The sequence below is a fragment of the Anas acuta genome, chromosome 1 (assembly GCF_963932015.1).
Source record: "Anas acuta chromosome 1, bAnaAcu1.1, whole genome shotgun sequence".
In the NCBI taxonomy this organism is placed as follows: Eukaryota; Metazoa; Chordata; class Aves; order Anseriformes; family Anatidae; genus Anas; species Anas acuta.
Genome location: NC_088979.1, coordinates 109,828,385 through 109,853,599, shown reverse-complemented (window position 1 = coordinate 109,853,599; position 25,215 = coordinate 109,828,385). Strand labels below are relative to the sequence as shown.

Below are 25,215 nucleotides of genomic sequence, written 5' to 3'. Positions count from 1 at the left end.
CAAGTTGGTAACTTTCTGCTCTTTTATGTTTGCCTGGGACTGAGTGAAAGAATCTGAGATCTTCTTAGCATTGATAGTGCTGGTGTGTTTAAATAGCTTGTTTTTGTTCTGCTGACAGTATCTAAAACACATTGTCTACTGCTAATAATCAGAAAAAGAAAAATAATTTTAAGATTGTTACATTTGTAATGTATCTAATTAGATTAATAAGTCCTTTATCCCAATTGTTATAGATGGCTTGGTTATTCAGACTTTAATTACAAAGGAGAGATGAAGATTTTGGAAGAATGCAATGAACCATCTGAAATTCCTTCAGCAGATGTGAAATCTCTGCGTCCCTTAAAAATGGTGAGGACTTCACAGCTCCGTAATAAGTCATGTGCTTGCCTTTTGGTTGTTGTGAACCCTTGGTCGTTTCGATTGACAGAATCACAGAATCACAGAATTGCCTAGGTTGGAAGAGACCTCAAGATCATCGAGTCCAACCTCTGACCTAACACTAACAGTCCCCACTAAACCATATCACTAACGTCTACATCTAAACGTCTTTTAAAGACCTCCAGGGGTGGTGACTCCACCACTTCCCTGGGCAGCCCATTCCAATGTCTAACAACCCTTTTGGTACAGAAGTTGTTCCTAACATCCAGCCTAAAACTCCCCTGGCACAACTGTAGCCCATTCCCCCTTGTCCTGTCACCAGGCACGTGGGAGAACAAACCAACCCCCAACTCACTACAGCCTCCTTAAAAGGTACCTGTAGAGAGCAATAAGGTCGCCCCTGACATGTGACTTCAGTTCTGACATCCTTTCAGGTTTAATCCTTACATGTTTAACAGTCTTCTCATGCCATGGTACATTGCTAGTGTTGGAATGGCACAGTAGTAACTTGTTCCAGGGCTTGCTGAGCTTCTGCACCAGCTCCAATAAGAACGCTTAGCCAGTGCAACAGCAGGACATGTTCCTGGGAAACTGCTGCTGTGGAGATCAAACCAGATAGAACTGAAAGATTTGTAGTTGTATTGCAACCAGCACCAATTCGTTAATTAAAACAGCCTTAGAAGTTGTTCATTGTCTTTTTTTAATAGTGCAGACACTGCTGGGGGTGGAAGAGAGGAGAGGATTTTACTATTAAAAATACCCAGTGGTCTTCCTGTGACCTCACATTGCATACAAATCTTGAGAGGGGCAGCTAATTTTGATTTTGATAGACATCACATAGGTTTAATTGTGAAAAAGATATGGCAGGATATAACACATCATTTGACTGTATACATAGCAAGTCTACAGAAGGAGAATTTAAAATCCTCAAGTCAATAAAACATAACAGCTTGGGAGCTCCCACCTAACAGCTTGGGAGGTAGGTGTCTTATTCTCCTGCCAAATATCATTCACTAACATTTCCACTGGAAGTACATTTTTTGAATTTGCTCTTTAACCACAGACATGAATGTTTCAGGCTATAGTTTTTGTCTTCTCATGTTTATAGTTTCTTAGTGTTTCATCACTGATGCTTAAGTAACTCAAAATACATACAACACAGCTTTAAAAGTTAATTCAAAAAATTTTTCAATGCAAATTAGTTAAAAAAAAAAAAAAAACACAAAAAACATGGTAAATATTTGCTTTTGAGCGCTAATAGACAACAAAGGAATATTTTAACATTGCTTGCACCCCTGCAGGGTTGTCAATGCACTGATTTTGTTTGTAGATCAGGTTGATAGCAACCCTGGCCTTCATGAATTATCAGAGCGTTTAAGCTAATGCTTGATTTGGCTAACACTGAGTATCGTGAATATAATTGCAAAGACTTCATGATCTGATAGTAATGTGAAATGCATATCAAACCATAATTTCAGATTTTATATAAATACTATTTTCCATCTTTTTTTTTAGGGTGGACTAAAGGTACAAATGCCTATGAATGTCAAGGTAAGCACTGAGGATGCTGAAAATAAAACTGGAGCACTGGAAATACAAAACCCTTTTCAAGGCTGTTTTCTTTTTATTGCATATGTGATGTTTGCTGCTGAAGGAAAATTCACTAATACTGTCAAGTCTGCTTTCTTACTAATGCTTCCTGAAATTTGAAAGTAGTAGTAGTAGTTTGTTTTTAACATATTAAGAGAATGTGAATTTGCTGTAGGAAAATTGTAAAGCTTTTGCAGTGTAAAATGTTTTTCTCTGACTGACACATTCATCCCTGTAATGGAAGTGGGTCAGGAGGGATCTTCCCATTTAATGTACCACGTTTAAATAAAAAAAAAATATGGGGGAGATTAGAATCCTTCCTTCCTATACCTGAGCTCAGTACCACAGGTCATGAGTACAACCACAAAGCTTCTGTGATTGGAGGAGCAGAAAGCTAATCTAGCATTATTGTTCCTCATTCCTCCTTTTTCTGTTTCTCCAAAAAATGCTAATAGTATAGGTAATTTTTAATTATGCAAATACATGCAACACTTGGAAATGTTTGTAATAAATAATGTTAATAAATATTAATACTGTTGATAACTGATCTGTGTGGTTTGGCAGATGAAGAAGTCACTTGGGTGTGTATGTTATCTGCAGTCACTGAAATTACTTCAGCAAAGTGCAGAGATGTTGGCTCTTGTTGACTCTGAAACTCTCGACTAGTTTTAAGGGTTAGCTCAGCACATCTAGCTGTGACAGAGTTAGGATTTGCTGCAAGCTGTTATCCACTGCCTAGGCACCGTATTACAGGATAAATCATAGTCATATAGCTGCAGAGTGCAGTTACATTCAAACTATAATTCAGGACGTGTTCAAGGCATTGTTTGAAATCATGTTTTCTAGATGATAATATATGAGAAAACACACTTTGGAGGATGGTCTAAAGAGCTTTCAGAAAATATCACTTCTGTCCTGGCTCTGTTTGATAACAAAGAGGATTTCAAGGAAATTGGATCAATGCGCATCATTGGTGGAGTGTAAGTGTATTTCACATTTGTATTTGTGTACTTTAAAATAGAAAATTGTAACTAAGTGTTAGGAAGTGCCAACTAAGGCATGATTAGAATTTCTCTTGGTAAAATATTTTGAGAAGAAAGAAATACACATTTCTCTTGTCAGTTATAAGCCTTGAAAAAAATTACCTCTCTTTGTGGCTTACCTATCTAAGAAAATACTGGAAGGTAAAGCTAAATGTGTGAGGGGTGTGACGTCAGCGTTGACCATTTAGATGCCAGTAAACTGGGCCACTTTGTTCCTTAATGACAGCTTTCACACAGAGCTGTAATTTAGATTGATTTATGCTTCCAATAATCTCTATTTGATTTACGTAAATGACCTTCAATAGGTGTGGACAGTCTTCAGTTTGACATTTTAATACCTCTGAAATCTATAAACTGTCTTACTGTCTTAATGGCTTTACTTTGCCACCTGTTGCATGTTATCTAAAAATAAGAATGCACTCCTTTGAGGCCTGGGATTGACTCTGTGTCACTTTGTCTGTCCCTCCCTCCTTCTCACACACACAAAAAAAGCTGTGTAACAGAACCATACGCGTAGGTGAACTTCTCAAGAGGTAGGCTCAGCTCCAGCTATTCTAGAGAACTACTAATCCACAGATCGTTCTTTCAACCTCTCCCAAGACCCAAAAATTTAAGATGGTTTGAAAGCATACAGGATGGTTGCTTCTGCCAAAGAGCTTAGCAATGAGATAGTTTTCAGAAGCTTTAATTTTTTTCTTAGAGGGTTTCAATACTTCAATATAAAGACTCGAGAATATACAGGCTGTCATCAGAATCTTACAAGCACTAAATTAAAAATAAACTTAATTATGAATAAACAAATAATCTATTCAAATAAATACACTACATATTAGCTATCTGGGAAACCTCAAATTCTTAAAAATCATCCTTCTGTCTGTTGTGGTGTCTTTTATTTTTAATACTGTGGTAACTTAAACAGATGAATTAATGTAAACCAAATGGTACTAAAAGTAAAGCTATCATTGCCTGCCAAATTTCAATGCCAACAGAATTTGTATAGCAGTTCTAAATACTTGCAAGGGAGTTCTAGTGAAATAAATGCTTTCAAGAAAGAAATTGGGGGGGAGAGACACTTTTTCAAATTAAGTTCCATTTTCAAAAATGATACAGAAACACCTTATTTTAATTGATTATCTGTTTTGTTCAAAATAATTTTAAGAGTTTTATTCCCTTAGTATTTAAATATGTTCTATATACAATATATTGTATATATTCAATTCATTTGTCTATTTGTAGACTAGAGCAGGAAACAGTATAAGTGGGTGAAACCTTCCTCTGCTGAAATTCCTGAATATTATCACAAACTCCAGCAAGGGTAGGATCTTTTCATTCATGAAGACATGGAAGAGATTTTCTGCTGGGTTGTATCATTGGCAATTGGTGCCTTACAGTGTTTTGGCTGCTAGATGTGTTAGCCTCTATTTAGTACTGAATATTGGTATTAAGAATATGGCTGACTGAGGAGAGATACATCAAGTAGCATTACACAAATAAACTGTTGTTGGAGAAACAATCACATGGCAGAATTTTGATCCACAAAGAGCGCTTGGTTGTGTGTTGTGATTTCCAACAAATCTTGCTTTGTTTGTTAGCGGAGTCTGTGATACTCATCTTACTGTTCTTAGGATGTTCATTTCCCCTTTTATTTGTTATGAAAAATCATGTGTGGAGTTGTTTTCCTTTTAGTTATTTCTCTTTATTTTGTTGTGTGGTTACTGTAGATGGGTTGCTTATGATAAGGAACGCTACAAAGGCCGTCAGTATTTGCTAGAGGAAGGAGATTATGAAGACAGGCACTCATGGGGGGGAACTGACAGCGTCCTCCTGTCTTTCCGGTTTCTTCAGGCTGTAAGTACTTTTATGAATTTCATACAAATGATTCACAGCTCTATACATAAAGAAGGTTATTCTTCCTTTATGGTAGAGGTGTCGTGTGTTTGGTCATTCCATCTGTCGTCCAAATTCACTCTCATTTTCTTACTTGCTGAAATTTAGACTGGACTGTATATGTTGTAAAGTGGAAGCAGGTTTTGAATAGCTTTTCTAAAGTTCATGAAATAATGTATCATGCAGAATTCCTTGTTCCCCTGCCAGATTTTCAAAGTACCTCACTTCTGCACTTTAAGCTGTTCAAATCTCTAGAATAGATTTTTTATTTTAAGTTTAACATTGGTAAGTGTACAGTGTAGTTCCTTATTAAAATATAAAATAGTTTTTCAACATAGCAGCTGTTGTGAGCCTTTAAACATTACCCTCTGTCTCTGTGATTTTTGTGCCAGAAAATTTTGGCAACAAGAATAATCAAGTGGAAAAAATCCATTCTACTAAAATGTGTTTAGTGGGGACAACGATGAAATAATAAAAACTATATCAGAGTCCAGCACTGGAAGTAATGTTAGACTTTCCAGTGATATAGAAACATGGGATTAGAATTTCCTTACTATTTCATTTAGTGGGGGGTTGATTTGGTTGGTTGGTTTTGTCTTTTGTCTTTTTTGTTGTTGGGTTGTTGGTTGTTTTTTTGTATGTCTTTTGTTTGTTTGTTTGATTGATAATAAAAGGAGCTTTGTGAGTATTCCTGCTCTTTGAATGCAGCTGCAAAGAGTGGCTCCTTTTGAGAATTAAATTGCTTACTCTGATGTTACCCAGTCTTCCAGATGTGATGTGATATTCCTGAGCCAGGAGCTTTGTGGAAGTTGAAGATAGGCACCTAGAGCGAACTAATGCAACAGTCACTTTGGATTTTTTTTATCTATTTATTTTTTTTTTGGTTGGTTGTTTTTTTTGGGAGGGGAGGAGTGGGGGTATAAAGAGGGGAGAATGCAATGAATTGAAGAAATATATTCCCTTCTAAATAATTTATTTTCAGGTTTGGCAAGAATTTTCTTCTCTTTGTTTTGAATAGGAATAATCCAATTACTGACTAATCTTTTTCTTTCTTAATTTTCAAGCTATACATAGCATACTTGAGTAACTTAAAATGATCTTTCTAAAACTTCTGTTCAGCAAATGACATGAGTTTAAAATTGTGCACATGCTTTGTAGGAATGAGCTTCTATGTATATGCATGTATATACAATTCTGTACACCAATGAATATGCCAGTCTTAGGAAGCTCAACAAGAGTAAGTGCTGGATTCTACAAGTTGAACTTGAGCCAACAGCATGCCCTGGCAGCCAAAAGGGGTGCATCAGGCATGGCACTGCTAGCCAGTCAAGGGAAGGGATTGTCCCACTCTGTTCTGTGCTGATGCAGCCTCACCTCGAGTACTGTGTGCATTTTTGGTGCCACAGTATACAAGGGACATAAAACTATTTGAGAGTGTCCAAAGGAGGGCTGCAAAAATCGTAAAGGACCTAGAGGGGAAGACACCTGAGGAGCAGCTGAGGTCCCTTGGTTTGTTCAGCTCAGAGCAGAGCAGGCTGAGGGGAGGCCTCATGGCGGCCTGCAGCTCCCTCACGAGGGGAGCGGAGGGGCAGGTGCTGAGCTCTGCTCTCTGGGGACAGTGATACAGAATGGCATGAAGCTGTGAGAGGGGAGGATCAGGCTGGATGTTAGGAAAAGGTTCTTCACCAAGAGGGTGGTTGGGCACTGGGACAGGCTCCCCAGGGCAGTCGTCACAGCACCGAGCCTGCTATAGAGTTCAAGAAGCATTTGGACAATGCTCTCAGATGCCGTTTGATTTTTAGGTGGTCCTGTGTGGAGCCAGGAATTGGACTCAATGATCCTTGTGGGTCCCTTCCAACTCAGGATATTCAGTGATTCTTTGATTTAATTTGACAAAAGCCTAAAAGTCAGGTTGCTGAAGCCCCTAACATTTTGAAAACATGTATCAATCACATTCATGTAACAACATATATCATTTAAATAGTCATGTACATTTATATCAATATGTAAGTATTGATAGTAGAAGTATAAGTAATGCTTTTCCTCAGATTGTAGCATAACTTTAAAAAAAAAATAAGGTAGTTTGCATTTGGAACCAATAAAACAACTGATGGCAGTGCCATTTTATTCTGCTCGACCAACAGATTGACCTCCACTTTCAAACATAGGTCAGTGTTCAGGCATGCCATATGTTCCCTTTGTGACTTTGTGAATGCTATTTAGGGTCAGGATTGTAAACACATTTTACTACCAAACTCTTTTTTTAGAGGGGACTTGGGCAAAAATGCAAAAACAGCTGTTTGTGCCTCAGGCCCCTTGCTGCACAAGGAGCATACAAGTTCATCTCTCTATTTCAGCAGTGCTGTGAAGAGGAGTGTGGCGAAGCCTACAGTGGTCTCAGACTCAGCAGGGTTGTTCCCACATACCAGATATTTATTATTTTTTCCTGGAAATTCTGTTTTAGTCAGATGAATTCAAGAATGTCTGCAGAAGATGAAGGAATTTGTGACGTGTAGCTGTGTTGCGTTATTCATGGTCTTACAACAGGGAGCGGGACTGGGGACTGACTACTTTCCACAGGTACTCACCAGTGTCATCTCATGCAGGAGCCCATCCAGCTAGACAGTTTCCCTCAGGCATCACACCAGATGACCTGGACTGTGTTGGCTTTAAGGCTAGCCCAGGCCTGAAAACAATTTAACCCAGTTCACACGGCCCGGAGCCCCAGCTAATGAGCCCTGTGTACCTGAGTCAGCTGCAGGCAGAGTCAGGGCACAGGTCTCTGTGCTATGCTCCCAGAGCAGGGAGCATGGTGCAGGAGCACGTAAATGGCTGTGTACAGCCAGGCTGGGTATGGCGTGCCTCATTAGCCTGTGTCAGTACCGGCTCTGTTAAATGTGGCTATGCAAAGCTCTTCAAGTGTTTCTGTGCCACGACAGTCAGCATGACAGGTTCCCTGAGAGCTTATTAGCACCAGGAATATCCAAGCCATATTTCTGTGTATTAATCCAAGCCTCCACTCGTACCAGCTAGGGCAGTGGAGCTGAGACGTGAGTTTAATCTCCTGACTAATCAGAAAGGTTTCTTCATTGCACACAAAAGAGGGATTGTGGATTTCACCCCTCCCTACCCACTGGTAAAGATGCACATGCATGTAGATATGCTCTAAGATATTTCAGTTTGGGTCTGTCTCAAATATTTCTGTAGCAACCTGGAACAAGCTGTCATGTAGAGATTTGGTAGTGTTTTGAAAGAAGAGATAGGAAGCTCGTGTAGAGTTGTATTTTCCAGTATGCTGCCAGCTCTGCTATCAGCAGCTACGTTGGAACGCTGGAGTCAAATGCAGGGCATGTTCCTGAGGGAGGGCAGCAGTTTGTACTGCATGGTGATATGGGGAACCACTTGCATTTGCTGTTTTTTCCAGGGTCACATGAGAGAATCTGTGAATTTGGGGTATGCCTGTGTTTGTCATGATGTTTTCAGGTCTAAAGCGGTTGGCCTTGTCTTGGACGTTCATTTTAAAGTATTCTCATATTGCTTACTATGTGAGAAACTTCTGTGAAAACTTAGGGAGGAAAAAAAGATGACTGTATTTGAAATGTGGTTTTGATTAGACTTGTGGACATATTATCAACATTTTAAATGTAAAGAAATTATGCACATGTTTGATCTAAATAGCTTTTCAGGAACTCATATAAGATTCTTGCTTTAGGACTGTTAAGTTAGCCATTTTCTATTGTCACTACAACTGCACTAGTATTTTTCTTTTTTTCTAAAATGTAGCCTGAAATTGCAGTTGATGATTTTACCAAAAATGATACTTTAATTTCTAGTGTATACCTGAAGTACTTGGAGCTTCTTAAATAAATGAAAGAAGTAGGTGGTCAGTATAATAGGAAAACCAGTTGTACACAAGTTGCTCTGTCACTTTTTAGTGTACTGTAAACAATGCAAAGAGGTCATTCCACCTTAAGTGTTCATTCTAAAATTGGTTTTGGTTATGATTGAATCCTGCAAAAAGGCATGATCTTCTTTAAAAAGTCTGGTCAGATTCACCTGACCAAATGAATCTGGCTGCATGCTTGGTCTGGCCTTAATTTTTAAGTGTTTTTTTTGATTCTTGTAAGTCTGGTTTTGTCAGTGTGTAGCCTTCAGCATACTGTTCTCTGCATGGTAGTTTAAGTGCTACATCAGCAAGTATTTAATGTAATAATTCTTATGAGGGTGTCCTCATATGTTTTGTGAATCTATGTTGGCTACTGCATTTGCTTGACAGCCTTTTCTTCTGTTTGCAAAACTTACTTATTTGCAACTTATTACAACATTGCAGAATGTATCAGAAACACTGAAATGGAATTGAGTTCGCGCTCTTGTTAAATTTTAAAGAAAGTAAGTGAATGGAAAAGAGGGGAGATTTAGATTAGAGGTTTGAGGAAATTCTTCACTCAAAGGGTGGTGAGGCTCTGGAACAGGTTGCTCAGAAAGATTGTGGATACCCATCCCTGGAGGTGTACAAGACCAAGTTAGATGAGTCTCTGAGCAACCTGATCTAGTGGGTGGTACACCTGCCCATGGCAAGGGGGTTGGAAGTAGGTGATCTTTGAGGTCCCTTCCAACCAGGCCGTTCTGTGATAGTTGTTTTCCATATTCACAAGCAGTGGCTGAGCTGTGTGCTTACAACTGCTGAGTGGTTAAGACGTTATGCTGGCTGAAATCATAAAGCAGTGTCACACAGCTATATAGGACAGAATATGATAATTCAGTATGATATTTACTTTATTGCTGTAGAGATCAGTCATGCAGTGAATGTCTCTAAAATCCATAAACCCTTTGTGCTGAAAAGGTGATCTGTACCTTCCCAGATGTTACCCAGTCTTATCGTCTCCATTACTGCCTTGAACATGGGAAGATGGGGAACTTGAAGTAAAAGGCTGTAGTGATGGTAGTGATTGGAGTTGTCATTTGTGAAGCTGTTGGATGATGAATGCTTGGTCCCCAAGCATTCTTTTGCCCAGGCAGGCATCTTTGCACTCAGTCATTCTTGTTACGAAAAGGGTGGTGGTCAGGGGCAGCATATTCTTCCTCTCTAAAGTGGAAACCACTGAAGGACAAACCAGATTGACAGCTTCCAGCTGCATTCTTCAATGCCAAAGTCCTCCTTGAAGATTCATATAAGGGACATACACCCCTTCATTGTTTTATAAAATGTTGTCTACAGCTCTTTTCCAAAATGTTTTATGTTGTGAAGTGTCGTGAGTTGTGGCAACCTATCTTCTAACTCCTGTGTTGCCTCTTAGGATTTCATAGAGTCATCGGTGGCACTTTTTCAGTCTGAGGATGAAGACGGGAAAACACTGGACATCATCAATGAAGAAATTCCTGATTTGGAGCAGGCTGGATTTGGCCCAGAAACAAGATCGATTCTTGTGAGAAGTGGAGTGTAAGTCTACTGAAATCTATGAATGGAAGTATTAAGTATTTTTGTGCAGAGCTGTTTTGGAATGCATATTTTGACAATATATTTCACATGGTACAGGTGATGAATAGCTGAGGGAGAACAATATCTCTCTCTGTTCCCTTGGTAAATGAAGAAAATATCTTAATGTTTTCTCTAAGTCTTATGCCTACACCTTGATTTGAATGTGGGGACTCTATAGTTACTACAGAAAAATTGTGACAGTTCTCCAGAAACTACGCAGGCTGTAGTTATGTAACACAAGCACTTCGGCAATAATACAGAGCATTATCATATGGAAGAGGGATTTTAGGTATGTTAAGAACTGGGATACGTTATGGGACAGGTGGAGCCTGTACAAAAAGGATGTGTTGTGCCTTAATCATGATAAAGTCAGGCTGTAGGCACTAAAAATTAAAATACTTTTTAGATAATTATTTAAATTAAAAGCTAGGGGTCAAACCAACAGGTGTTGAAGAGTATGTGTTTCAGGCTGATGAAACCTACAGGGTGGACTTCATTAATGTTCAGTGTGGTTATGTGAAGGCCAGGACAAAAGTAAACAGCACAATTGCAATAAATAAGGAAGGTAAATTAGACCATCTGCAATGTCTGTTGACAGGTATATGAAGTATTAAGTGATGAAGCAAGGACAAAGCTTACAAGTACTTCTATCCCAGTGCCAGAAGCCTAAAAAATACTGTGGGGGGAACTGGAATCTTGCTTGCTTGGCATCAAATGGCAGCTCTGATACAGCAGACATCACAGAAATTTACATGAAGGATAAGCAGAGGAGTGTTGCAAGGCTACCGACTGCTGGCCAGCGTGCATACCTTGTTGTTGGAAACAGCCACTGTGCTACAGGTCTGGTAGACTGCCAGCTTAACTCCATCTCCACAAATGGCTTAGGAGGGGCTCCCTGGGACCTACAGACTAATGAGTCTGGCTTCAGTCCATAGTAAAATGGGAAAATCTGTAAGATCATGGAATGCATGGTTAATCACAGTCTGTAGGGAAGGACTTAATGTGGCTTCTGTAAAGTCAAGTCCTGCCTCACTAAACTTCTGGTATTCTATGAGAAAATGGATATGCTCATACATTAAAGATGGTCCTGTAGACACAGTACTTAGAGGGGAAAAAAAAAAGAAAAAAAGTCTTTGAGAGAACAGTAGAATGGTGTATAGTTTGTTAAAGAAATAAGGTTGTATGGAATTGGAAGAAAAGTTCTGTTACAGAATGAAAGCTGGCTGAAGTATAGGAAGCAAAGTATAGGGTTCATTGGACACTTTTAAAAATGGAGAAGAGTTGTTGGTTTCTCAAGCGCTGGTGATGAATCTGGTTTTATTCAATCATATATTTAATGATTTATTCAGGAAAACTTGGTAATCTGGGAAAAGAAGCAAGCAGTGAACTCTTCAAGTCTACAGATGACAGACTAAGTTTTTATGAGCAGTTAAGGGTCACGTTAATGGTGAGGACCTCCAGATGGACCTAATGAAATTGACCAGGCAAAAAGGTGGCAGGTGGAACGTAGAAAAATGTATATTAATAAAAATAGGGACGAGTAATGTAAAAAATGCTTACATGGTGCTAAATTGTATGCTTGTAATTACGATAGACTAGGGAATGAGGTGTCCTCTAATATCCCTAATATAACAGTCTCGGTTTATGGGGGACTAACAGAGGAATGTACCAAGGAAAGTGGCCAGATTAGTGGCATCTCCCTAACTTGCCTCTACCTGTTTATGTAACTACTAAAGAACATGTGCAGGGCTAGATGGGGCCATTGGTCTCACACAGGGTTCCTTTCTTCTTTAATTGCAACATGGATAGTAGAGTGGAAGTAGTCTCAACTGGCAACCATTGCAAGCTTTTGCTTTATCTTGAATTCCTCATTTATTTCTCTTTCTTCTTACACCATTTCTCTTAAATTCAACTGGAAGTGTTGGAAGAAAGATTTGTCTTGGGGGAGGACGAGGAACAGGTAAAGATTGAGCTAAAAGAGATCGAAGAACTTGTCAATCAAATATCTTTCCTCTGTCCCTCTAAGTAAGGCATGATCTTTTTTCTGAATTTAAATTTGATAGAAGGCAGAGACCCAAAGTGGAATCTTTGTCAAATTGTTTACATTTGCAACATAAAAATAGTAAATCAAGTATGTGACCTGTAAGCACCTCAGATGGAATTTGATGTTACACTGTCAAATGAGCTTTTCAAGAAAAATTCCAGGGAAAATTCAGCTTGCTAGTATATTCATTAAACTACACAGGAAAACAGGATGTTTTCAGTTTATTGTTTGTGCCATTTTCCAGATGGGTTGCGTACCAGCAGAAACATTTCTGTGGAGAGCAATATGTATTGGAGAAGGGAAAATACAAGTGTTTCTTTGACTGGGGAGGATCCAGTAAAATCATTATGTCAATTCGACCTATTAAATTGGTGAGTTGCTAGAACTTGTTAAGGGGAAAGCTTAAAAGAAAGGAGACCTGTCAAGTTCAGAGCATACAGGAATTTTGTAATTTGGGTTGTGTTGTTTAATCAGTTTATCTGTTTACTTGGAAATAAATTAAAGACCCTTATGGATGACACACAAATAATCTGTTCAGGATGGAGACTGGACCTACTTTTTCTGAAATGGACATTCTGGACCTTTCTATCTGTTAATGAGAAAATTGCCAGGGAAACTTTATAAGAAGAACCTCCCTTTGGCAGACTGCATTCTTGGAAAGAATAACCTGACCTGGAAAGACTCATTTGCCTTAAAACATAGTAAAATATAACATCTAATTGATAAATTCTCAAATATTTTTATACCCATTATCTGACCTGTATTATTATTGCGTAACAGAGCTCTGTAGTGGTGTTTTTTTTTTCATGTTTTCCACTAAAATATTTATAAGGTATATAGCAAATAAAAGGAGGAAAAATTTGTAATCCGTTATTAAATCCAAGGTAGGGCAACTTGACCAAATGGATTAGTGCCAGCACTGTCAAAGCCCTAATGCAAAGCAAAGAAAATCCTCAGTAATGAGTATATACTAAATGATAGTACTGCACTGAAAACAGAAAATGAACAAACATTTAACCTTACTTTGAAGAGCGTGTGTTGAAAGAGGTATACCAATATTATTTGAATTTTGTGTTTTTTCATGAAATACACTTAAAATAAATACAGAGAAATTTACATGGACTCTAATCCATGACATGTGAACTAATAAATTAGTTACATGAACTAAATAATTATGCAAGCTCTCTATGTGGAAAAGGACTGAACAACCAGACATGTTAGTCATGAGCTTCTAGGCATCTGATGGCAGAGGATGGAGGAAGAGAATTGTGCCGAGAGCATAGGAAGTGTGTGTCTCTGCTCTTGAATTTGTAGCTTACAAATTTCAGGAACTTGACATGTGTTATAGGAAACTAATTGTAGTTAATTTTATTTGTTCATATGCATGTGTATATATTTATTATTGCAGGAACCTCTTGGAACGAATGAACCTCCACATTGGGTATGTTGACATTATATAACAGTCTCTAGTACTTAACCACATTTAATAATTAAACACAGGTAATGCTGAATTTCTTGCTTCATTACTTCAGATGAATATCTCAGTATTATCATCTCCATATAGTAGAGCATTGCTTGAGGAAGCTGGTAAATGTGTAAAGGCTGTTTGCTAATGTTCTGTTCTTGGTTTTATTCCAGATCATACCCTTTAGTGTTCTGTCCTTAAAAACACAAGCATTTCAGTAGGTTCTGAGTGACTTTGGATCTTTCTAGCTAGCTATTTTCATATTCTTTCCTTCCTGTTTCTCGAAACTTTCTATTGCATGCATTCATCCTTTTCTTTGTGGTGTACATTCTTTCCATTCTTTTCTATTGCATCTGGTTTGTCACTATCTTGCTTTATGTATGAGGTGAAGAGTAGCAAAGTACAAACTGCAAAAAAATGAACTGCACTCTTTAAATCAGCAGGTCAATCAACAGGGGAAGTTGGGATTTTTGTCTTACAAGTTGGTAGCTCTGCTTGTCATAGTCTTCCAAGTGTTATATAGCTGCTCTTGTAGGAGTGTGCCCCACATACTCCATGCTTTCCTTTTCCTCCTAGTAACATAGGACCTTCATTGAACACATCTTGATTATAACAAATTTGAGATAATTCTTTTCTATTATACATTCTAACAATTTCCCTGAAAGTTCTGTCTGCCTTAGTGACAATTTATAAAGAGAAAAAGTAGTCCCTATAATTCACTTCAGTTTTCAGGACAAGTTAGTCTGGGGGTTGGCCCTTCTGGTCTTTATCTTACAAGGCTGTGTTCCATTAACATACCTTTGGTGGTATCTTTCCATTAACATACCTTTGTGGTATCTTTCTATATCTAAAACCTGCTCCAAATGTTTGTGCTCGTCACCAAGGATGGTCTGTGTCTCCCACAATGTTCTTCCCTGACAGGACTCTCCTTCATTTCTGCAATTGTGGTTTGATTTTTCTGTCCTGGAATGGGTTGCTAGCATGGGTGATTATTTAAGTTGTTATATTGCTCTCCTTATGATGTCCTTTTAATTAAGCAAATTTGGAAAACTTTATTTTGGGAAATATGACATTTTTGAAAAGAGAGGGACTCTAGAACTCAATGACAGTTTTAGAAAACTTACGTATTTTGTCATATGGACATAATCTTGTTCTCTCTTCCTTCAATGAGTATAATAGCCATACACACGTGGGAAGTGCATGCATTGTGTTACTTAGCAGGTTGACCACACCCTTCTTTTTCTCTAAGTACTCTAGTTCTACAATTTTATGATAAAACTAGGACTACAGGAAATGTTTCCTGTCTGAAGACATAATTGGTGTATTATTTTAGTCTTAAACACTGATTTCCTGCCAGACCTATTCATAAGGCAGTTTGCGGCCAAATTCAAAGACTTGCAAGTACATTAACAGTAAGGCCTCGCTAAAGGATACTAGGTAAAATAAGATAATGTGACACTCACATTAAACCAGTGGAATCCAAACAGTTGAAAGTAATTTTCTCTCTGTCTTCAACTCTTCTACTTTTTCAGCATTTCCAAAAAAAAGTATTCAAGTGCTTTAATGCAGTTTTGCAGACCTTTAAGATCAATTAAAACCTCTGAAGTCTCAGTAAATTGTATTTATTGTCTTCCTGATTTCCAGTAATGTATCAAAAAATCTGCATGTGTGTGTGTCTGTGTGTGTGTATATACACAGTCACCTAAAAATATTGGTCTGTACCAGTATATGCTTTGCCTGTTCTATTCTCTAGTACCATTCTGAATCCCATTTTAAAAAGATGCTGTCCTGATTTATTACAATCCTGATTTTAATAGGATTCTGCCCTAAAACTAGGGAAGGAAGAACATCATTCATATTGCTACAGTTCTTTTAGGAAGGGAAGTATTTTGAGTAAATTTTTGTAAGGAAAAAATTCATAATAAGTATATATATAATATATATATTCAATAATAAGAATAAGTAGTAGTAATGGACAGTATTTCAAATAAATATAAGCATTTTCCCATTCAAAGTTAATGAAATGTTTCCATGTGTGTAACAGTCTCTTAGTTGAGAAATTCAAAGCATGTTGCCTATGAACTTAAGCATCCTAAGTACTTCACCCTTGAATAAGCCATATACCAGTTATTTTGAATGATTCTGCCTATATTCTCCCACCTTTAATAACCATATGTCTGAGTTAAGGGAACTGTGTTCACTGTCTAGGGGAGAGTGTCTTTTTTCCACATTGGTTTTTAGTTGTTATACAGAAATGGAAAAACAACTAAATTTTCTTTAATCTTTCAGTAACTCCCCTGACCTTTTACTCCTGCCAGGCTCCATAATAAACAAAGTACATATGATGCAAGAATGACTGAAATAATCAATTCTAAAAAGCCAATCATTTTATTTTTTAAAAAGAAAACTTTGTTTTGTCCAGCAAGAACAAAGCCTCTTTCATTAACAGTTGACTTCAACAATTTAGGAAGCAGAGAGAACTGCAGTGATAACGTGTTTGAATTTCCAGCAGGCTGTCTGTTGACTTTTTAGGAAGCAAAACCTTATAAAGTGACATCAAATCCTGATAGCTGCCATTTGATACTAATTGCAGATATGCAATGCTGTCACTGAGGGGTTGGTACTTCATCTTAGCTTTTGTGAACTGAAGACCATCATTCATGACTAGATGTATTCTGAATAAAAATGAGTCACAGATCTTTTTTTAAAAGTAGAAGTAATTTTTAAAATGCATAGCATCTGGCCTATGAAAGAAAGACTATATGTGCATATATTCCGTTATAAAAGACTTTGAGGTATGTGCATAGAAAATAGTACATAGTTACAGCTTAAATAGATGCTGTGGGATATTGCAGTGCAATTATATTTACAGAAAAAAAAAATTGTTATGCTTTAGCCATCATATTGTAGCTGATCTATTTTCTTCAATTTTTAGTTATATCATGCAAGGCCAGGTTAAGCCTTTCTGGTGTTTTTTTCTTTTTTTTTTCATTTTCTTTTTTTTTTTTTTCAGCAAGAAATATATTCATTTCTTTTAAAAACATAGTCTGAACTTTTCCATAAAATCATTTGCTAATTCTTGTGTTTGGCCTTCTCTCTCGGTACTGGCAAGAGCATTTCAGTTCTTTTCTTTGGCAGGAAGCTAGGCCAGTTTGGGGCATAATGGGGGAAGTAGTTCTTGCAAAAGCTGTAGTGTTTTTCTTCCATTACAGAATATGAGCTGTTCTCTTGATAAAGTTGAATTTTGCATTCTTTTCCAGCCTCTCTTTTGGGCTTTAAAGTGAAATTCACTTCAGTTACACGGCGGTAATCCAATGGTACAGAATTCTAAGTGACTTTCACTATAAGTCATAGGCTATATTATACTTTTTAAAAAAAATATATTATTATTTTAACCTTTTTAACTGCAGTACCTTCCATCGTATCATTTTTCAGGGTGAATTGAAAACATCTTATTGTGGGTATTGCTCAATGTGGCTGGAAGTTCTTCTTCATGACATGTAAAACTATATTAGGTGAACTTCATATATTGATGGTGCATCTTCCAAGCTGCACTCACTTGGCCTCAGAAATTCTCTTGCTGGTTCTTGAACGAGAAACTACCTGTAATCACCGTGGTCACAGAAGATTTCAAGGCACTTAGTCAATAGTAGCCCTGTATCTTTTGACCAATGCTTTCCTTTCCTGTTTTGAACCCCGGATTACTGAGAGTTATCTGCAGTTCAAGGGTGCTTCAGATGGAATATCCTTCAGTCCTAGCCTTCTCTTCAATCTGGGTCTTCTACTGCATTTGAACTTACATTTGATACCACTGCATTAACATCACCATAACAGTGTTATTAACATCATTAGCATCAGCTTTCTAAACCAGGAACAGAGATGATAAAAACAAAGCCTTTCTAATGAAGAAAGCAGCTATGGAAATGTAAAAGAATCCCTGAGAATTCATTCTATTTATTGTATCTTTGTGAATTGAATGGATACATAAGACCACAGCTATCTCTGTTTACATTAACAGCAATGAGTTTATTTCCCTTCTAGTCATTGGCTTTATTTTGTTTTGTTCTTGTAGCTCAAAGCTTTCAGTAATACACATTTCCAAGGAGCATGCATAGATTTCACAGCAGAAGTTTCTGATTTCACATCATTCATACCATGTTCTTTTAAGGTTCTTCGGGGATGGTAAGTCTGTTGTTTTACATGCCACCATTTTAAGTAATATGATTTTTTTTTCCTACTGTGACTTTATTTAAGATCATCAAAAGTGCATAACTCTCAAATTTCAAATTGTCAAAAGTGTATAACACACTCTGATCATATTCCATCACATCTTAGACCCTTTGTCTTGCAGTATAGATCAGTAAGTGTTGTCCTGCTATTGATTTGGAAAGTATGCTTTTGGCTTTCCCTGTGGGAAGTGGACAGTTACTGTGACTTTTTTTTAAACTCCTGTTAGCATTTATTCCAGACTTTAAAAACTTCCGTGCAGGAGAGGTATCTGCATTCCATTAGTGTTGTTCGAGTCTGAGATTTCTATATCACATGATTTGGTTTTGCTGTTTTGGTTGGTTTGTCACATAGCCTTTCAAGCCACCTTCATTCAAAGCTTAACAAGAACAAACAATTTTTTTTAATTCCTCACTTCCTTAGCAAATATTAAATCTTGAAAAAACGTACTGTTAATAAGCAGCTAGAGCTGCTAATCTTTATTTTTGCTACATTATTCTTACAGTTGGCTCCTGTATTACCAAGGGGAAATTGCTGACAATCACTGTGTGCTGGAAGAAGGCCTCTACGTTGACCTCACTTCCTGTGGCTGCCCAACTGCTACAATCAAATCCCTCAAGCCTATTGAATACGTAAGGACGTTATTGAAAATAATAATGCTTTGGAACTCTTCTCCCAGTCAGATGTCTAAAGCAAGTGCTTGTGTTAAACAAACTCCCACTCAAGGAAAAGAATGAAGTTTTTTTTCTTGGCTTATGGGATTTTGGGGTTTGGAACAAGTCAGGCTGTGTGCACACATGCACGCATTCACTTGTAGGCACACACTCCTGGATGCTTGTGTGTTCTGGGCTGAAAGTTGCTGTCATTCATACAAGTTGCATTATTTGGTGGTTTTCTGACTGAATTTTGTAATGCAGCTCAGCAAGCTTAGTACACAGTGAGATGTTACTTCTTGACATGCTGTCTAAACATATGGGGCTTCTTTTATTAGGCCTACAGCCAAGGTTCATTCTTAAAGCAAAGTACACACAAGATATGAAAACTGAAATTACATGTTAGCATGTACTTGCCATTATTCTGTTTAATTTACTAACTGTTCTGCAGTTTCTTCCTTTTTTTTTTTTTTTAAAAAAAAAGTTTTACCTCCTAATGGCATCTCAAATTATGGGTCACTAAGTAAAGTGGTATAATATACCACATGTGGCCTGTGATTTGTGTGTGACACGTCAGATAGTCCAGTCCAAAGCTCAGTTCTGGCATCCTCTTTCTTAGTGACTCCTGATACACAAGGCAAGTACTTATTACACATGCACGCAGTCTTCATGTGACCTGCAGGTCATGTTGGTTGTACTACCCAAACAAAAATCTTGAAGTCAAGTGACCAATTACAGCAGTAAGCTGAGATACAAGGTCCTTTATGGCCAAGAGATTGAACAGGAATGCATCCAGTACAAGATAGATCTAGCTTTTTTAGATCTTGCTGTAATTCTGCCCATAGGACGTATGCCTCTGGAATCTTTTTGTCATGTCTGTGCCTTTGTCCCATCTCTCAGTAAGCTCCTATGCGAGAGCACAAAAGATAAGCTGGCCATAATGCTGTCACTAAAAGAGAAGCAAATACCTTCTCTGTCCGCTTCTCTCCAGCACTGACCAACTTCACCAAGAATCTTCCTCCTTCCCTGATCACAGAGTACAAACTCGGTCTATGTGGCACGGTGCCCTTTTCTGTAGCTTTTACGTAAGTAGGCTGTAAACATTACTTAGTACTTGAAGTAAATTGTGAATGTAAGTCCTTTTTTCTGCTTGTGCACATGTTTTTTTATAAAATAAAAAACATCAAAAACCTTGGTGGGAAGGATGTAGAGCTCAAGGCTGAGAGCTGGTCCTTTTGCTAGGTTACACAGGTCAAGCTGCATTGAGTGGGGCTATATCTTTCCACCTGCTGAGAGTCTGTTTTTCAGATTAAAGATCTCCCTTTGTGGTAGACTTTTGTGTTCTGCTCTTCTAAATCAGAATGAAGTTTTGACACAAAATGGTAGATCTCATCCAAATTCCCCAATGTGTAGTCTCACAGGGAAGTAAGCAGGCAGCCTGGCATAGTAGAAAGTTACTGTCAGCTCTTGATTACCAATGGCCAAGCCCTGGGAGAAGTGCGTTTGGCAGGCCATGTGTGGAAATCTTATGCATATCTTCCTGTGCCTTGTGTGTAGCTAGCACCTCTAGTTCAGTTCCTTTCTTGCAAATCAGAGACCTTGTGTTTCTCAAAGTCCGGGTATTTAGCAGTGTAAAATGCTAGTGAGCCACACCTGCTTTACAAATAGAAATGCACTCATCGACCCCTAACACATTGTGTGTGCTAATGGTGCAGGACGGTGTTCAGAGGCATTGTTCAGCACAGACGTGATGTTAAGCACGCAGCAGTAAGTTTGGTCAGTGGTCAGAAACAGCCGTAGTTAATTCTGTGCATTGTCCGCCATGCACTGTTCTTGGAACAGAGCCCTTTTTATTACAAAATATTTCTGTTAGCTCATTCAAGAGAGCAGCAAGTGTATTCCCAAGTGGAACTGTTGTATAGCATTATTGAATTCTGTTGTAACATTGGAACCCCTTCCATTGTTCAGGTTTAAATACTAGCCCAATTTGAGACCTAAGGTGTGTATCTATGATTCTATAAGCTCAATAGCTCAGACGTATGAGGAGAATGTGTAACCCTGATGACAAGCCCTTAATGTCCTCCTAGCTGTTCTGAGCATCTAGCACATGGAAATGCCTTCAGTGTAACATACTGACTTTTCACTTAAAACATGCAACAGTTCGAGAGGCCTTTTTAGATGTTGTTAGCTGCCACAAGATTCCTGAGCTCTCCATTTTGGAAGGAGGACTGAAATTATTTATTTGTCATACTCCATCACGGTATATACCTTTATGAGCTGATGGGAAAACACTCTAAGATGTCAATGGTATTTTTGTGACTGTATGAGGTAAGACTAAAGCCTTAATCTATATGAAACAGGGTAATAACTTCTGCAAATCCTTGATATTATTTTTTCTTTAAATCAAACAATTGAAGAAAAGGAAAGGATTTGAGTAAATAGTTTGTTCACAGGAAAATGAGGTTTTGATGCAAGCAGAATATTTATAAATACAGCAAGCGGTTCTAAATAGAAAAAAAAAAAAAAAAGATAATTATTTTCTTAGAAAAGTAAACTTTTGGATTTTTATTTTGGAAATTACCAGAAATATAGTTCGCTTGTTAAAGAGATGAATTGCATAACAAAATAAAAAATGTTATTCCACATCACTGAGTTGGCCCAATTAAAATAGAAAAAAAAAAAAAAAAAACAACTTTCAGAGCAACACAAAATGAGTTTAACGAATTAGGATAGGAAAACAAGCTCAGACTAGTGATAGTCTGATTTCTTTACTGTGATAGTATTTTAGTTTGGCTAACTTTTGCTCTAACTTTTTGCTCTTGGAGGGATGCCTTATTGGTTCTTTGCTGAAAAACTGAGCTCCTATATAAATATGGCATGCTGCCCCAGCCCTTCCACACAGAGTCCCCTATTTCTCATGAAATTCACATTGACATGGTTCCACCTTGGTTATTTCCTCTTTTATGCACTAGCATCATAGAAGAAGTAAGCGCACCTTTGAGAACAATCTCCTCTACCGTTTGTTCAGGAAATAGCAAAGCAAAGTTATACAGGTTCATAAGGAGAGTGGGGAAAGCATTCCATAGTCCTTGGGCTGTGCTTCTTCAGTCATCAGTCTGTTTATTTTTTTCTTTTCTCTGGGCTTGGACTGATTGAGCTATTTTACTGACTGCAAACTAAAAGTGGTTTTGATATACTTGAAACTGAACTGGGAAATTGGAATTTGCCTCCCTGTTCCTGACAGAGAGGAAGGCAAGAATTATTTACAGTGAGCCAAGATGGGAAAAATGTTCTTCTCTGAGTCATATAATACTCAAACTAAATATTTAGGAGGTCCTACCAGTTAGTTTTCTTCGCTGCTGTTCCATTTTGCTCAGACTGGTCTGTTTTGTCCTTCTGGGAGTGTTTTTTTGTTTGTTTGTTTGTTTTTTTGGGGTGGCATTTTTGGTTTGGCTTGGATTTTAAAGCTATAGGTTAATAAGAGATTATACAAAAGAAACAAAGCATTTCTGTAGCTTGATAATGAAAAAAATAATATCCTTTATTTTCAGTAGTCTGTGAAGAAAAACAGTGTTGCAGTACCCATGTACATGTATTAATCTAGATTGTAAGGTAAATAATATGTTGCATGGCCTCATTTCTTCAGAAAAGGCTTTCTTCTGAAAAGTCCAGAGTCTTTTTCATGTATTATTTTATAATGGGGAAAAAGGTGCTGAAAAGTCCTGTCTCACTGTTACCCATTTCTTTAAGTGAACAGGCAATTATTTCAAAAAACACCTGCAGTAGGAGAATACGTATCTACTTAGCAGCAGTAGGAATGCTGAAATTCATGCAGCTTGCCTCTCATTGTCTCTTTTCATCTACAAATGCAAAATCTTTTAAAGAAGTGCTCGCTGATGAAATTTTCTGTATTTATTGTTGATAGGCACTGCACAGGCAGGTGAAAGCATAGCACAGGTCAAGGGTTGCTGCATTTGCAGCAGAGGTGCAGGTTTCCACACCTGCATCAACAAAAGACTTGCCTCCTGCACTGCCATGAATTCAAGAAAAGCAAAGTATGGGCTGCTCCCCTGGTGGCAAGAGAGTGGGTGAAATCAGCTGGTACATTTATAGGGCTGTGGTTACTTATTGGGGCATTTGTCCAGTGTTTGTTGCTTGAAAAGTTTTGGGGATGGAGATGCTTACAGGATGTTCTTACGAAATGGAGTTCAGCTTTAGTTCAGCCTTCTCTCAAGCATGTTATTTCGTTAAACTCCCCATAATATTTGATGTGTTGTATGGGTAACAGGAATTGTTGCAGTGGGCAATTAGTTTTCCTTCTAAAATGTTAACTTCATCCTTTAAGGATGAAGTTTGATTCAACTGGTTTAACTTTAAATTAAACCAGTCTTACAGCTTGTCAAACAGAATTCTAGATTTTTTTGCTAAAAACAAAAATGAGATGTGGGTTGTAGGTTGTCCAATGCCTTTTCTTTCTTTCTTTTTTTTTTTTTTCCTGAGGCATTCCTCATTCTTCCTCTGATCAATCACGATACTTCCTGTATTTCTATATTGCTTATCTTTAAGTTAAATACAGGTGTTAACTTATCTTCTCAGCATTCCTGTGAGGTAAATAATAAAATCAGATACAGAAAGCAATCAGTGTTTCCCAGGGCCAGGTCATGAGTCATCTGATGTGGCTGGGGCTGGACCGTGGGTGTTCCTGTCTTCCAGCACTGCATTAATTTCCCTCAGCCAGGCGTCCTTCCCACTCCGAGGGGAGTAGCCAGTCGAGCACAACTTCAGCAAAGACAGTTGAACACAATAAGCTAGCCAAGACTGAAAAATAAAGATTTTTCCAAGGATGTTATAATACAGCTATTGAAGCTCCTCCAGTTAAGACTCTGGCAAAGGCTGTTTGCAGCAGGTCAGCAGGGCCGCAAATGGTGAAATGTCCCAGCCCTTGTCGTGACGGACTTGGAGTCACGTTTTAGTCCTATGGATTTCTTTCTTTGGCTTTATTGGGTTTTCCCATTCAAATTTCCAAAATCTATGTTTGCCAAAAAAAAAAAAAGTGGAAGTATGTTATGGGGGTGTGAGCCCTTCTCAGTGGTATGATTAGTAATAATTTTGACAAAATTTCTGATTAAAATTATACATATGTTATCTTTAACTAAAACTATAGTTTTTATTAAAAGTATATGTGCAAATCCCCACGTGCACTCGCTTTTCAGCTGTAGCACCTTTTGGTTAACTTGTTTGTACCTCAACACTGTTTTATTTCCATGAATCAGGCACCTAAGCCTTACACTGCAAAGAAAAGGCATTTGAAAGGAAGCTCACCTTGCACTGATCATTGTTTAGTATCAAATGCTTTAGGGTTGCTTTTGCAGTTTTTTTCTGAACTGCAAAAGTATAAAATTCTGTTCTGAATTGTGAAAAATTTGTGGTGCACAGCTTCGCTCCATTAAGTGAAGGTGGAAGTCATGCAGGGGAAAGTTCAAGCTGAACTAAACAAAAGACTTTTACCGTGCTGATTTCAATGGCTTAACTTTCAGCCTCTGAAATCACAATGTGGGGAGGGAAGAAAGATTTGTCATTTTCCTTGCACGATAGGGTGTATTAACTGTAGATTACCACACCTGTTAAGTAAAGAATATCATTGTTCTTAAAAGCTCACAAGGGTGCTTCTACCTTGAAAATACTATGTAAATACAGCCTTCCTTAATCGCTGTCCTCTTGAATATATTAAATATTTTCAAGTTTCTCCCTGAACACTGACACTGGCCTTAAAAACAGTAAAAACAAAACCTTCAACTCTATTGGTGTGGGTGTAAGCAAGGCAGTTAGCTCCTTAGTGCACAAAGATCAGATTAAATTAATTTCTTAGTGCTTTATCATTCTTGCAATTGGCAAGCGTTCCCCAGAGGATGTCATTTCAGGTATTTTCCTTGAAATGACTATGAAAGGAAGCCAAGGTAATCCTAACTTAGATGTGGGACTGAATTGCCAGTTGTGAGTGAATGTAGATGCCTTTAGCTCACCTTTCAAAATTGGGGACTGGAGTCCATCTAAACTAGTGCCTTGCTGTGAGGTATCCCCTCTTGTATTCTCTGCCTGGTTGCCCTTCCTCTGGCCCTTCAAGATACACATTCTTCTGTGGTCCATCAGGACTGGGCCTTGGTGAAATACGCTGATCAGCTTGTCTATCGGTGATGGCTCTTCAGCCTGAAAACGGGTGAAAATGCACCACAGCGTCCTGCAAGGAAGGTGGCAAGCAAGATGTCTCTGTAGGAAGTGTAACAGCATAGGCTCAAAACCTTGTTTTTTACTGTTGATAGTTTCCATGGAGCTAAGAAAACAAAATCAGAGAAAAAAGCCAGGCCAAGTCACTGCTGCCAGCTGTTGGTGTAAAATGGTATATATAAAGTGAGTAATCAGCTCGTTGCTCTATATTTGGTTATGGAAAT

General features: G+C 38.0%; 1 protein-coding gene across 2 annotated transcripts in view; it reads left to right on the top strand.

Moving 5' to 3' along the window:
- Positions 1-25,215, top strand: part of CRYBG3 (crystallin beta-gamma domain containing 3) — a 93,379-nt gene that overhangs the window by 55,777 nt on the left and 12,387 nt on the right. For both annotated transcript variants that reach the window (XM_068692523.1, XM_068692534.1), the window contains exons 9-17: positions 234-348; positions 1,894-1,929; positions 2,815-2,948; positions 4,733-4,859; positions 10,196-10,338; positions 12,666-12,792; positions 13,830-13,862; positions 17,959-18,068; positions 18,619-18,745. In XM_068692523.1, coding sequence (XP_068548624.1) covers positions 234-348; positions 1,894-1,929; positions 2,815-2,948; positions 4,733-4,859; positions 10,196-10,338; positions 12,666-12,792; positions 13,830-13,862; positions 17,959-18,068; positions 18,619-18,745 — 952 coding nt within the window. The remainder of the gene's footprint in view (positions 1-233; positions 349-1,893; positions 1,930-2,814; positions 2,949-4,732; positions 4,860-10,195; positions 10,339-12,665; positions 12,793-13,829; positions 13,863-17,958; positions 18,069-18,618; positions 18,746-25,215) is intronic.